The 14080-nt window shown below is 39.7% G+C and overlaps 2 protein-coding genes across 2 annotated transcripts in view; both read right to left on the reverse strand.

Annotated features, from left to right (window-relative positions):
- LOC137621540 (uncharacterized) overlaps positions 1-8614 on the reverse strand; it is a 47609-nt gene extending 38995 nt beyond the window's left edge. Inside the window, exons 1-2 of the mRNA XM_068351920.1 lie at positions 8488-8614; positions 7392-7507 (exon numbers count right to left, since the gene is read on the reverse strand). Of these exons, the coding sequence (XP_068208021.1) occupies positions 7392-7461 (70 nt within the window). The 5' untranslated portion in view covers positions 7462-7507; positions 8488-8614. The remainder of the gene's footprint in view (positions 1-7391; positions 7508-8487) is intronic.
- A 1422-nt stretch (positions 8615-10036) lies between these two features.
- Positions 10037-10363, reverse strand: LOC137621546 (uncharacterized). The gene has a single exon (XM_068351933.1). The coding sequence runs from the start codon at positions 10361-10363 to the stop codon at positions 10037-10039; it is 327 nt and encodes a 108-aa protein (XP_068208034.1).
- Positions 10364-14080: the final 3717 nt, after the last annotated feature.

Here is a 14080-nt window from a genome sequence, read left to right on the forward strand (position 1 = left end):
ACCCTCGCGCTGACAGGGAGTCCTTCTGAAGGGAAGGGGATCGTTCGATCCTCTGGAAGAGTTGACCCATGAGGGTTCGCCCGTAGAGAATCTGCAATGAAGAGAGAAGAGACCTTTGACCTGTCCGGAAACCTCCCCCCCTCCGGAGAGGGCGCTGCTCGGCGCTGCGGGGGAGGGAAACGCGAAGGTGGCCTGACCGCCATAAGCCCTGATGTAATCAGGGCGCAATCGTGTCGGAGAACGGTGCGCCGATCATGCTGGTGATCGAGCGAAAAGCACAGATCTGGGTAGCGCGTGAATAAAACATGCGTAGCAGTATAACCGCGCCCGCATGCACGCGAACCCGCGTGAGCGTGGGCGTATCGGCGCCCACGTGAACGATCCCCGCGCTTCCGCGCGTATGAAGATCGCTGGCGCTTGCGCGTGAAAGATCGTGGGCGATAGCGTGGGAAACCATCTCACGCGCGAACGATCTCGGCGATAAAAGATCGCCGGTGCTTGCGTGTGGGAAACCATCCTACGCGCGGAAGAAATATAGCTGACGATCTTCGGCGCCTACGCGTGTACGAAGATCGTCGGCGCTAACGCGAGAGAGGATCGTCGGAGACAGTGAGCGGGAAACCATTGGTGCCCGCGCGCGTACGATCTCCAACTATATAAGACGATCGTTGGCGATTCGCGCGAGCACGCACATTCTTCGGCGCTCACGCACGTGCGAAGATTGTCGGCGATCGCGCACGGCAAAACCTTGGTACCTGCGCGCGGACGATCTACGGCGATCCGCGCGCGGACGATCTACGGCGATCCGCGCGCGGACGATCTACGGCGATCCGCGCGCGGACGATCTACGGCGATCCGCGCGCGGACGATCTACGGCGATCCGCGCGCGGACGATCTACGGCGATCCGCGCGCGGACGATCTACGGCGATCCGCACGCGGACGATCCGTGATGACCGTGCGCGGGCCACCATCCCACCTGTGGACGAGCGGAAAAAAACGCCCGAGGACGAGCGAGAAACCGCGCGTGGATGATCCGTGATAATCGCGTGAGCCTCAATGGTTGCACGGGGGAGACCATCCCGCGCACAGAACGGTCTTCGGCGGTTACGCGTACTAAGAAGATCGTCAGCGCTTGTACGCCTTGTGCCGGATCCAAAGATCGCCGGCTAACGGCTGTCGCCGATCGTGTGCGGAAAACCGAGCGCGGACGGCCTCGAAGATCGCACGCGGGGCGATCCTCAGCGCTTACGCGCGTTATGAAGATCGTCGGTCCTTGCGCGTCTAGCGCGCATCAGAAGATCGTTGGCTAACGATCTTCGATGATCGCACACGGAAGGGCCTCGAAGATCGCGCGCGGGAAACCATCCCACGCGCGGGCGATCTTTAGTGCTTACGCGTTAGCGCGTATACGAAGATCGTCGGCTAACGATCCTCGACGATCGCAAGCAGCAAAACCGCGGAAGAGCCTCGAAGATCGCGCGCGGGAAGCCATCCCGCGCGTGGGCGATCTTCAGCGCTTACGCGCGCGTGAAGATCGTAGGCCCCTGTGCAACAGAAGATCGTCGGAGATCAGGAACTGGGATGTGTCCCTAAAAGGGAGGGCATCCCCTGAAGAGGACCAGGAGGTCTGCTTCAGTGCCGACGATCAACTGAAGTACTGCTTAATACTCCGAGGAGTGGTCTCTGAGGTACCTTTCCCGCGAACAGGAGAGGTGTCCTTCGTAGAAGAGACTTGGAGACACCGTAGGCTGAACCGCTGGTGAGCGCTTGTGCGCTATCTCAGGAACCACAACGATGTGCGCAAATGCGCAGGGAACGTTGGTAGCAGCCTAACTGAATACCGGAACAGGGTGTCTCTGAAGGCAATCTCAGGAACAGCAGGAACAGCAGTCGAGCGCTAGCGTGCAAAGGAACGTTGGCGCGCAGGGGATACCTGGCACTTAGGGACTTACTCAAGGTGTGAGAAAGTCTCTCCTGCCCCGAAGGGAGGAGCCCGTTGGATAACGGGGGCGTGGGCACCCAAGGCGCGTCAGCAGTCAGGAACGGATACAGCAGGCAGCAGGTACACTGAGGGACGAGAGACCAAAGGTCGGTCTAACGTAGCCTGAGTAGCAAGGCCACGAGGGAATTAGTTACAAGACCCCGAAGGGTCAGCGCAACGAGAAACCGGAGTTTCTCCGTCACTAATCACCGAAGCGTAGAAGTGACTAAAGTTACGAGAGCCCGAGGGAACTGCGTAACTAAAGCTCCGAGACCCCGAAGGGTCAGGGAAAAAGAGAAACCGAAGTTTCCCTGTCACTAAACACCGAAGTGCTAGTGACTGAACAGCAAGCTGTTGTCAACAGGAACAATCCTCCGAAGAGGAGACTCTATGAGTGGCCTCTCTTGCGAACGAGAGAGGTGAGCACTTCGTAGAAGAGACTGGTGATGGAGCCCCGAAAGGCCATGAGATCAGCTGATGTAAACAGGAACAATCCTCTGAAGAGGAGTCTCTGTGAGTGTCCTCTCACGTGAACGGGAGGAGACACTTCGTAGAAGAGACAAAAGGAGCAATCCTCCGAAGAGGAGCCCTTAGTGCGGCCTCCCTCGCGAACGAGAGAGGGCCAGACTGATCTTGCAGCTGCTCAGCCCCTTGAGCGTAGCTACAAAAGTAACCGCTCAGCCCCGAGAGCATAGTCGCTAGTACCATGGTCCAGCCTTGCAACCGCTCAGCCCCTTGAGCAAGTCACAAGGGCGGCCACTCAGCCCCAAGAGCATAACCGCCTAAGGACCAGGGAAAAGTAAAAAGGGAAGTTAACTAACTACCCTGGAGGCGAACCTCCTTATCGTTCTAGGATGCACTGAAGAGCTGGCAGTAGTCACGGGGGAACTTCTAAGAGATGTGAACGCCCCGGACGATGGCCTCGAGAGACGGCGGCAACAGCCGACTCCCCAGGCATAAACAGGACAGCTCTGCTTCGAAGGCACACAACAGGCACGAAGAAACAGCTTCGTAAACTGGAAAATAAAAAAGAATAATTATTTAACAGAAATTCCGCCGGGTGAAACTCCATAGAGAAACCCCGAGGGAAAGAAAACATAAGAACGAAAGTAGGCATGCAACCCCCTCTCCCCAGCCATGCCCAGGTGAGGGGGGGGGGGGGCGAAAAAGTTAACAAAAACAGAATTATAACATTATAATATGCAACTGACTTTGAATATTCCAAAGATCACCGACCCCTGAAGGGACGTGAGCCCCGAGCTGAAAAGTTAAAAACACAATTATATTCATAAAAATAATTGAGACAAATAAAACGAAATAGCGACTCGGCCCTGAGAAGCTATCGTAGGTGTAGTACGGAGTAAGAGGTGAACAACCTCAAGAGAGGGCCCGGGCTCCACGAAGGCAACCATGGTGGCCTTGGAGTGAACGGCCGTGATCAAGAAGAGAATCGTGGTGACCTGGCTAAGCCGGCGATACTCTCGTAAACGTACACCACACACACCGCACAACACCGAAAGCAAAGGAAACTTATTATTTTCTATACACAAAAATATATATAAACATCAATAATGTTTAAATATATTAAGTATAAGAAAAGGTAAGTTAAAAAGACAAAACAATAATGGCCGTCAAGTGAGGATGGGAGCGGAGGCTTCCGATCGCCATCTGAGCCAAAAGTAAAGTGAACCTTTCACTGGTGTGTGTGAGGGGGAGGGGTAGCAGGCTACCCCTCCCTAACCCCCCCCGCTAACTAGCAGAGGGGTAGTAAACCCTCGTTAAAATTCTTATGGCTCGTCAATCAGCTACGCCGAAGTAATTACCCCATGTAAATTGCATGGTTTGTATTTCAGTTACGGAACAATTCAAAGTTGGAGCAAATGCTTTTATGTTGACCAGGCTGAAATGAGTCTTTTTATAGTTTATTTATGACATATCTGTTTTGACGCTGTTACTGTTTTTAGAATGATATACTGTATTGTTAATTTATTCTCATCATTTATTTATTTCCTTATTTCCTTTCCTCACTGGGCTATTTTTCCCTGTTGGAGCCCTTGGGCTTCTAGCATCTTGGTTTTCCAACTAGGGTTGTAGCTTGGATAATAATAATAATAATAATAATAATAATAATAATAATAATCTGCTTCCGATATCTCAGATTCTCCAGTGAGAAATCTATTACTACTAGGTGCTCCAACCTAGCACAAAGCAGTAAAAACACGACATGCTCTATTAGAACTGACAGTTTTTAATGTATTTTGTTCTAATAATACTGTACAGGGAAACAAAACTCTCAGGGTCTATTCACGTTTTCTTGATGGACACAAAAGTAACAAGTACAGTACAAAGTAAATGTTGTTCTTAATGATTTAATGCACCTTAAGTCGGGTTAAGTGGGATCCAATAGAGGAGCAAAACCCACTCCTAGACATGTAAGACACAGAAGGGTTAGCAACCTAGGTTAGGTTAGGATGCATACCCACATCTCACTAAAGGACTCACCATAAAATTCTTTCGGTCAATTTAGGCGGGACTAGGTCCAGAGAGGATAATGAATACTTGATTAAGCAGGACCAAACTCATTAGATCAAAGGAGGTTAGTAAAGTAATAAAAATTTAGTCAATTTACACTTAAGACTATCTGTCTTGTATTCTCATACTAAAATACACAGTAATGGGTCCATATTTTAAATGGCAGCCTATATCTTTCTCTATGGGTCATTCGGGAATACTTTTATGTACAATAAGTAAGAACATTGGGACCAAGGTACCCTTAAGTGTGTAGGGGGGTGAAGGATAATTAGCCCTTACCTAGGTGTCTGTGCTTACTAGCACCATTGCACTGTTAAGATTTATCTTCTAATTAACATAATTCATTAAACGCTTAGAACATTTGTGTGGCTCGGTAATATTTCGTTAGATTTACACCCAGCGCCATTACCGCTTGCCAGTACGTTGGAGCTTGATGTTATTCTTTTTTCGCGAGCGAAGCGAGCCCACGGCTGAGCAAAAACCATTAGACTCTATTGAAATATTACCAAAATCTAATGGCTTTTGCTCCACCGTGCGCTCGCTTCGCTCACGAAAAAAGAAAAACATCAAGCTCCTATGTACTGACAAGCAGTAATAGCACTTGGTGGGACTCAAAATATTACAGTGTGGTTCTGAGCATAATGTCATGAAACGATTGATCCCCACAAAATGTATAAGATGAGACAGATTGGAAGCATATTGATGGTAGTTAATGTTTCTATAGTTTCGGTAAAACATATACGCACAAAATACTGTAGTTATGCGCAACCATTTACAGCAAGCGGAGTGCCATAAAATCAGCCAAGGGCCACGTTTAATAAGCAGTATATATATTAAAGGCGAACTCAAAAGCATATGATATAATTCACAAAGGGTAACTTAATGGCCTTTCGAACTGAATATCAAATTTATGTAGAGTACCCCAAAAAAAATAAGATGGTTGGAAATGATAGTCTATTGCTTCCCAAAGACATTTACTCATCTCCACAAACTTATATTTCCTATCGATATTATTTAAAGACGGATACCCAGACATTCCCTAAAACTATTCCATTCGCCATTACTCTTATACGACACTTATTTACCCGACACTTTAGGCAACTATACATTACTTTTCTTAGGCTTTTTTCAATATAATTTATGCAAATATACCAAAGGGATCTTCACTAATATGGTCTTTCAAAAGTACTGTAGGTTCGAGGGAAAGCTTCTAGGACTGTGCCAGTGAAAGGGGAAGCTTCCAGGACTATCCCAGTGAAAGGAGAAGCTTCCAGGACCGTTCCAGTGCGCGGGGAAGCTTCCAGGGCAATATTTTGACTTTTTATTCCCAGTGCAACTAACTGAAAGAATTAAACCTTACTTCCAACATTAGAATTATCAATTAACGGAATTGGAATTTGGAGAAAAAAAATGGTTAACATTTACAAATGGACATTATAATCATCAAGATGGATTTTATAGTGATCCCTAACCTAGCCAAGGATATCAATGTCCCTTCTCAACTAACACTCGGTAAAAAGGGACTTAAGATGTCTAGTTTTACTTATAGTTCTGTGTAACATGATTCCTATAAATTATTTGGTAATTTTGTATTGTATTACAGGGTGAGATTTCGAATGAGGGAGCATCATTTAGGGCTACGCTATTCAATAACAACTTCTGGGGCTGGTAGGCTACGTTACGCCTCTTCTAGACATTGCTCTATTCTTACTAAACTTAGGTAGAAAAGTTAAAGAATAAAATTGTGACAACATTAAAATGCATAACACCTAAATTACCGAAAGATTACAATAATACCCTAATAAATAATGCCTCCCAAATACCGTTTCGTATCGTGAAAATCTCTGTAGGAATTGGAACTGGTAATAAACTGAACACTCCAGGACTGTGAATGGTAGCAATACAATTGCAAGCGAGGCTGCGAGGCAGGGACGAGGAAGTTTCGTTACTCAGTATCAGTAATGAACGTTCCCTACAACAGCATTTATTATTATTATTATTATTATTATTATTATTATTATTATCATCATCATTTGGTGTATTTCTTTACTTTACTTGATATAAAATGCAAAAATGAATTTGTCATTTCTGTGCCCGAAGCAAATTTAATACATATAAGTAAAGAAATACACCAAATGATAATAATAATAATAATAATAATAATAATAATAATAATAATAATAATAATAATAATAATAATAATAATAATAATAATAATAATAATAATAATACAAGTCAAATTCAACCACAAATGCTAAACTGATTTTTATTTTGTAACTTTTTTTTCTTTATTTTACAGTTAGATAATGTTCACTCCGCAAATATTGGTTTTGCATTTTAATAATGTTTTATGTTTTTAAATGTTTCTTTTGTTCTCTTCACTCCTTCATTTTATTTTTCTTATTAATTTCTATTCGCCGTGCCAACAAAATGATGTTTGACTCCCAGAAGAGCAATCGCATAAACATAAAATAAAGATAAGCATATTAATAATCATAATAACTATTGGATATATAGCTGATATGAAAATTAAGTATTCAGTCCAAAATTTAAACTTATATAAAGTGAAAATTAAAAGGGGTTAATAAACCATGATAATATCGGTCCAAATAGGCCTACCACCAGAATAAGAATTTCATTCATTCCGGAATGCCAAGGAAATTACGTTCTCAATAAAATCAGAATTGGCATAAATACAGGTATAGGCTGTAAATATTCTTTAAAAATCTGATCGTAGAACATTTTAATTCAAGTAAATGACTAATAATACAATAAAAAAAATCATAAATCAAGGATAACCTTTTAATACGAGTAAAAAATAATACAATAAAAATTATAAATTAAAGATAAAATCATAGATTTTATCATTTACGTTACCGTTATTCTCGGCAGAAGCGACTTGCAATAGAAGCACTGCAAATGCCCAACATCTCAATAGAATAGACATTTTTTCTGCTTAATATAGATGAACCACGATTATAGAACCAATATACCTGAGAATAATAAAAAAAAAAAAACATAATAAGTATTATAAGAATAACAATGATTATGATACAAGACCAATTGAGTTAATGCATGAAGATAAAGTTTGATTAGTTTATAAGGTTTCAGTCCATAGGAACAATCCATAGAAATGATTTCAGTTACTCATCGACCTCTCTATTCCTAGATTCCCCATATATTAGCTTGGAGCATCACAAAGGGTTTTCTAAATCCTAAATTATAAAGAGAAATGTATGTAGGCTACAGTTGTGATTTATAAATAATATAAAAAAAAGGACTCATGTAGGCCTACATCAAATGTTAGGTGAAACGTCTAGCCATAGAAAAAATAACTTGTACAAGATATGTGTGTGTGAATGATGATATCGTTAGTCAATAAAACTCTGTTATTGAAATTTAATAGATGTCACAGTTTTGTTCATGTTAGTTTACTTCATCTTGTGCCAATTCTACTGAAAATAAAAGGTTCATAATATTTGCAGGTTATAGGCGAGACCTCAATATTAATTTTCTATTTATTTGATGTTTAGATAAGTAAGTTGATAGTGTAACTTTCAGTTTTAATATAGCAAGTAAATACTAGCTCTAATTATCCTTATCAATGTTGTTACTATTCTTAAAATATTTTATTTTTTCTTGTTTCCTTTCCTCACTGGGCTATTTTCCCTGTTGGAGCCCCTGGGCTTATAGCATCCTGCTTTTCCAACTAGGATTGCAGCTTAACAAGTAATAATAATAATAATAATAATAATAATAATAATAATATCAATCTTCGCAATCCAAACTTTAAAAAAAAAAAAAAAAAAAAACACCACCAGTAAGTCTAATTTCGACCAAATATTTACCCATCTATATTATTCACCAAACTATTAACATTTGAAACATATTTCACGCTAAAAATATTTATATATCTTTAATTCAATCGGACTAATTAGAAAATACTAAAATAAAGGATATTTCTTGTACTTACAGGACACTTAAGACGACTATAAATGGTCCCAAGTCTCTCTCAGAACTGACTGTCAGTGTTAGGTGACCTTGGCAGCAGATAAGAATTGTATCAGAAACTCGTTTCTGTAAAACAGTGGGTAATTTTTTGTTAAATGCAAGAGAGAGAGAGAGAGAGAGAGAGAGAGAGAGAGAGAGAGAGAGAGAGAGAGAGAGAGTCACACTTAAGATGATGGTCAGGTGTTACAAATCTCATGAAATAGATTGCACGAGGAAAGCTAATCAAACTCATTTGGTAAGAGAATTGAAAAAAAATATCTCTAATCAAGCACACACAAACAATATTTCACACACACACACACACACACACATATATATATATATATATATATATATATATATATATATATATATATATATATAGGCTGGAAGAACGTAGAGAGTAGAGGTCCCCTTTTTTTTCTTTTTTTTTCATTGTTGATGTCGGCTACCCCCAAAAATTGGGGGAAGTGCCTTTGGTAATTTATATGTATGTATGTATGTATATATATATATATATATATATATATATATATATATATATATATATATATATATATACACACATATATATATATATATATATATATATATATATATATATATATATATATGTGTGTGTGTGTGTGTATATACAGTATATATATATATATATATATATATATATATATATATATATATATATATATATCAAAATTCTAATAGATAACAATATTGTGAAAAAAAACTGACAGTGGGACATTAAGTTATTTGTGATTACTACAGGTAACAAAACTATTCCGTTGATATTTACAGGGCCTAGCACCAATGTATTAATTTAATTACAATATTTTTTATTTTCATTAGCTTCCTGTGACACACAATTTCGTGAAGAACGATAAGTAATTTTTAGGGAGTCCTTAATAATAAAGTAACACTTACAAAAGTCAAATGAATACTACTGGAATTACCTGAAAAAAAAATACACAAAGAACGAGCCTGCACTGTCATGTCTTTATATATATATATATATATATATATATATATATATATATATATATATATATATATATATATATATAATTCTATCATTATTATCTATTTACTATGGCACTTCCCTAATTTGGGAGGTACCCGGCATAAAAGAAATGAAACTAAGGGAGATTTTTCTTCTCTTTGCTCCTCCCAGCCTGACAAGGGACTCAGTAGAGTTTTGTTGGTACTGCTAGGGTGCCACAGCCCACACTCCCCCATTATCCAACACAAATAAATCTTCATATGCTGAATCCACTGCTGCTGTTACCTTAGCACACCAAGGCGACTGGAGGTGGCAACAGAGCCTTACCGGAACTGCGTCACAATCGCTCAACATTCATTCCTATTTCTAGCACTCTCATTTGCCTCTCTCACATCTATCCTCCTATCACCTAGAGCTTTCTTAACTCCATCCATCCACCAAAACCTTGGCCTTGTTCTTCTACTTGTCCCATCAACTCTTGCATTCATCACCTTCTTCAGTAGACAGCCAATTTCTATCTCTCTACATGGCCCAACTACTTTAACACATTCATATCCACTCTAGCTGCTAACTCATTTGTTACACTCACCCTCACTACTTCGTTCCTAAACCTATCTACTCGAGATACACCAGCCATACTGCCAAGACGCTTCTTCTCAAACACATTCAATTTCTGTCTCTCCGTCACTTTCATTCCCCACAACTCCGATCCATACATGAGAGTTTTTACAATCAGTTTCTCATACAGAGGTCTCTTTACATTCATTCCCAACCCTCTACTCTTTACCATTCCCTTCACTTCCACAAACACTTTATATCCTTCATTCACTCTCTGAGGTACTTCTGATTCCACTCTCACCATTTGTAGCAACAACAGACCCGAAGTACTTAAACTGATCTACAGTATTTCCTCAAGTAACTCTCCATTCAACAAGACATTCAATCTAGCACCACCCTCCCTTCTCGCGCATCTCATAACCTGTCTCTTACCCACATTAACTCGCATCTTCCTTCTCTCACACATCCTTCCAAACTCGTCACTAATTGACCCAGTTTCTCCTCCGATTCCAAAACTTATACAGTATCATTGTCAAACAACAACTGATTTACCTCTCACTCATGATCACTCTCGTCTATCAGTTTTTTGTAAAATCCTCGACCAAGCACTCAAGCATTCACCTCTCACAACTCCATTAACAAACAAGTTGAACAAATATGGCAACATCACACATCCTTGTCATCGCCCCACTCTTACTGGAAACCACTTGCTCACTTTATTTCCTACCCTAACATGCTTTACTGCCTATGTAGAAACTCTTCATTTCTAGCAACAAGCTTGTTGCATATGTAGATGATGTAACTCTCTTTGCATCAATTCCATCTCTTAAATGTAGATCTAGGTTTGCTGAATCCCTTACTAGAGATTTAGCTAAAATTAGTGCATAGTACAAATTATGGGGTATGAAGTTGAATCCTAACAAAACTAAAAGTATGATTGTAAATAGGTCAGACACGGGCTGCTCAACATACAGATCTCAGCATTGATAATGTTTCTTAACTCTGTATGACTTTTAAAATTTTAGGTGTGATTTTCGACAGCACATTTACGTTTGAGAAACATATAAGGTCTGTGTCTTCTTCAGTTGCACAAAAGATTGGTTTAATGAGAGTCTTCTAGGATTTTCGTTGATCAATCTATTCTGAAGAAGTGTTTTAACTCTTTCATTCTACCTTGTTTCGAGTATTGTTCTGTCTGGTGTTCAGCTGCGGATTCTCATCTTAATTTGTTGGGCAGAAACTTACGGTCTATTAACTTTCTTCTTCCTGATCTAGATATTAATCTCTGGCTCCGTCGTTCAATTAGTTCATTGTGCATGTTGCATAAGATTTTTCATAACTCTGACCATCCTTTACATTCAGATCTCCCTGGACAATTCTATCCTGTTCGTAATACTAGGCATGCAGCTAGTTCTAATAGCCAGGCCTTCTCCATCATCATGAGGTTCAATAACACACAGGATTCTAGAAGTTTTATTCCAGCTGTTACCAAGTTGTGGAATGATCTTCCTAATCGGGTAGTTGAATTGGTAGAATTTCAAAAGTTTAAACTTGCAGCAAATGTTTTGATGTTGAACAAGCTGACATAAGCCCCTTTTTATAGTTCATAAATGACATATCTGTTTTGGTGTTGTTACTGTTTTTAAAATGTTTATCCTAACTGTTCATTATTTCTCATATTGTTTATCTATTTCCTTATTTCCTTTTTTCCTTTCCTCATTGGGCTATTCTTCCGTGTCGGAGCACTTGGTCTTATAGCATTTTGGTTTTCCAACTAGGGTTGTAGCCTAGCTAACAACAACAATAATAATAATAATAATAATAATAATAATAATAATAATAATAACAACAACAACATCAATAATAATAATAATAATAATAATAATAATAATAATAATAATAATAATAATAATAATAATAAACAGTCAGTTGTTAGTGAAGTTTTGGGACATGCAGTTACAAGGAGAAAGCCATGGATATCTAATGATACTTGGGATATTATAAAAAGACAAAGACAGAAATTGATTGTTGAAAGTTTTCTTGGAAGTAATGAAAGTTACAAGGTAGAGCATGCTAAACATTCCAGTTTTGATAGTGGGGTCAAAAGAAAAGCCAGGAATGACTGGAGGAAATATTCAGACAGGAAAGCAGATGAGGCTGACAAACCCATGAATTCAGAGAGTGGCTATGGTGTAAGGATTGCTCATAGAATTAATATTGAAATCTCTATGGTGGCAAAGAAGAAGAAGCACATACACATAAAAAACAGAGCTGGACGAAGAAAGACAATGTTGGATGAAAGACTTTAGTGAGGTCATGAAGAGGAGATATGAAGGGAATAATTTGATTGACACACTTGAAGCTTGAGGAAGACCTTGATGTGTCCATGAATGAATTCGGCGTTTGGAGTCGAAGCTATCCTTAAAAAAAACCCAAGAGATGGAAAGCCCCTAGATACGATGGAGTAACTGCCGAGATGATATTGGCCGAAAATGAAATGACTCTCGGAATACTTACAAGATTATTTTGTAGGATGTGGCGTGAAAAAGCAAAGCCTAATGAATGGGAGCTAGGAGTGTTGGGGAAAATGGCAATAAAAGATCTGACTGATTGCGATAACTACAGAGACATCACACATATCAGTTGTCATGAAAATAAATAGTATGCATAGTCTAAAGAGACTAGAGAGAAAGATTGATGGACAGCTAAGAGATGAACAACCAGGATTTAGAAAAGGTAGAAGTTGTACAGATCAAATTTTCATTTTGAGTCATGTTGTACAGCAATGCGTAGAATATAGACATTTGTGGATTATGAAAAAGCCTTTGATAATGTGCACCGGCCAATTTTGTGGAGAGTCCTGCATTATTATGGAGTTCCTCTTAAATATGCAAATTTGATCAAATCTGTTCATGAGCATAGCAAGCGCAAAGCTAATGTTAATGGAGTCTTATTAAATGAATTTCTGGTGAACAGCGGAGTACTCCAAGGGAATGTGTTGTCACCTATGTTGTTTATCCTCCTCATAGATTTTGTAATGCATAGAACAGTCAGAGATGGTGAAGGAGTGGACTGGATTGGAGATAGGAATTTGCCAGACCTAGAGTATGCTGATGATGCTGTCCTTGTTAGCAGAACACCACAGGATTTGCAATGCTTGCTTACCAGAATGCATGAAATATCGCAGGAGGTTGGGCTCAAGATAAATAGAAGAAAGACAGAAATGATCATGAACGGAATATGCAATGGAAGATGAAATAACATTGGAAGGAGAAAGGATTAATGAGGTAGAATCATTTAAATATTTAGGGACTATGATCTCTGTTACAGGGTCTTTAGATTCGGAATTTAATGAAAGATTTGAAAAAGCAAATCAGACAATGGCAAGGTTATGTAAAATTTGGAAATCCAGAAATTACATAAAAATCAGGCTATATATCAGTTTAGTGAGGTCAGTGTTACTGTTTAGCCACGAGTTGTGGTAGGACAATGAAACAACATCTAAGAGATTTTGTAGATTTGGGAACAAGACCCTTAGAAGAATTTTGGGAATGAAATAACAGGACAGGATTATAAATCAAACTATAAGAGAAATTACTCGAGTGCCATATGTGGATGAGATCATGGTGAGAGGTAGATGGAGATGGTTTGGCCATGCTCTTCGCAGTCCCCATGAGAGATCAGTTCACCAAACGTCTGATTGGGCTCCAAAAGGTACTAGAAGAGTTGGAAGACCCAGGCCTACATGGCTGAGGACTATGAATCATGAAGTAGGAGATGGTGAATGGAGAAGTATTGATTTAAAACCTCAAGATAGAGACACTTGGCAAAATCTAACTGAGGCCCTTTGAGTCATATATATATATATATATATATATATATATATATATATATATATATATATATATATATATATATATATATATATATCCCTTTCTGAGTGGGGATACCTTAACGTGGTGAAAGGTTTGTGTATTGCCATGATCAGCCAAGCTGTACTAGTCAGGGCCACCCATACTAG

Source organism: Palaemon carinicauda, chromosome 2 (assembly GCF_036898095.1).
Source record: "Palaemon carinicauda isolate YSFRI2023 chromosome 2, ASM3689809v2, whole genome shotgun sequence".
Classification (NCBI taxonomy): Eukaryota; Metazoa; Arthropoda; class Malacostraca; order Decapoda; family Palaemonidae; genus Palaemon; species Palaemon carinicauda.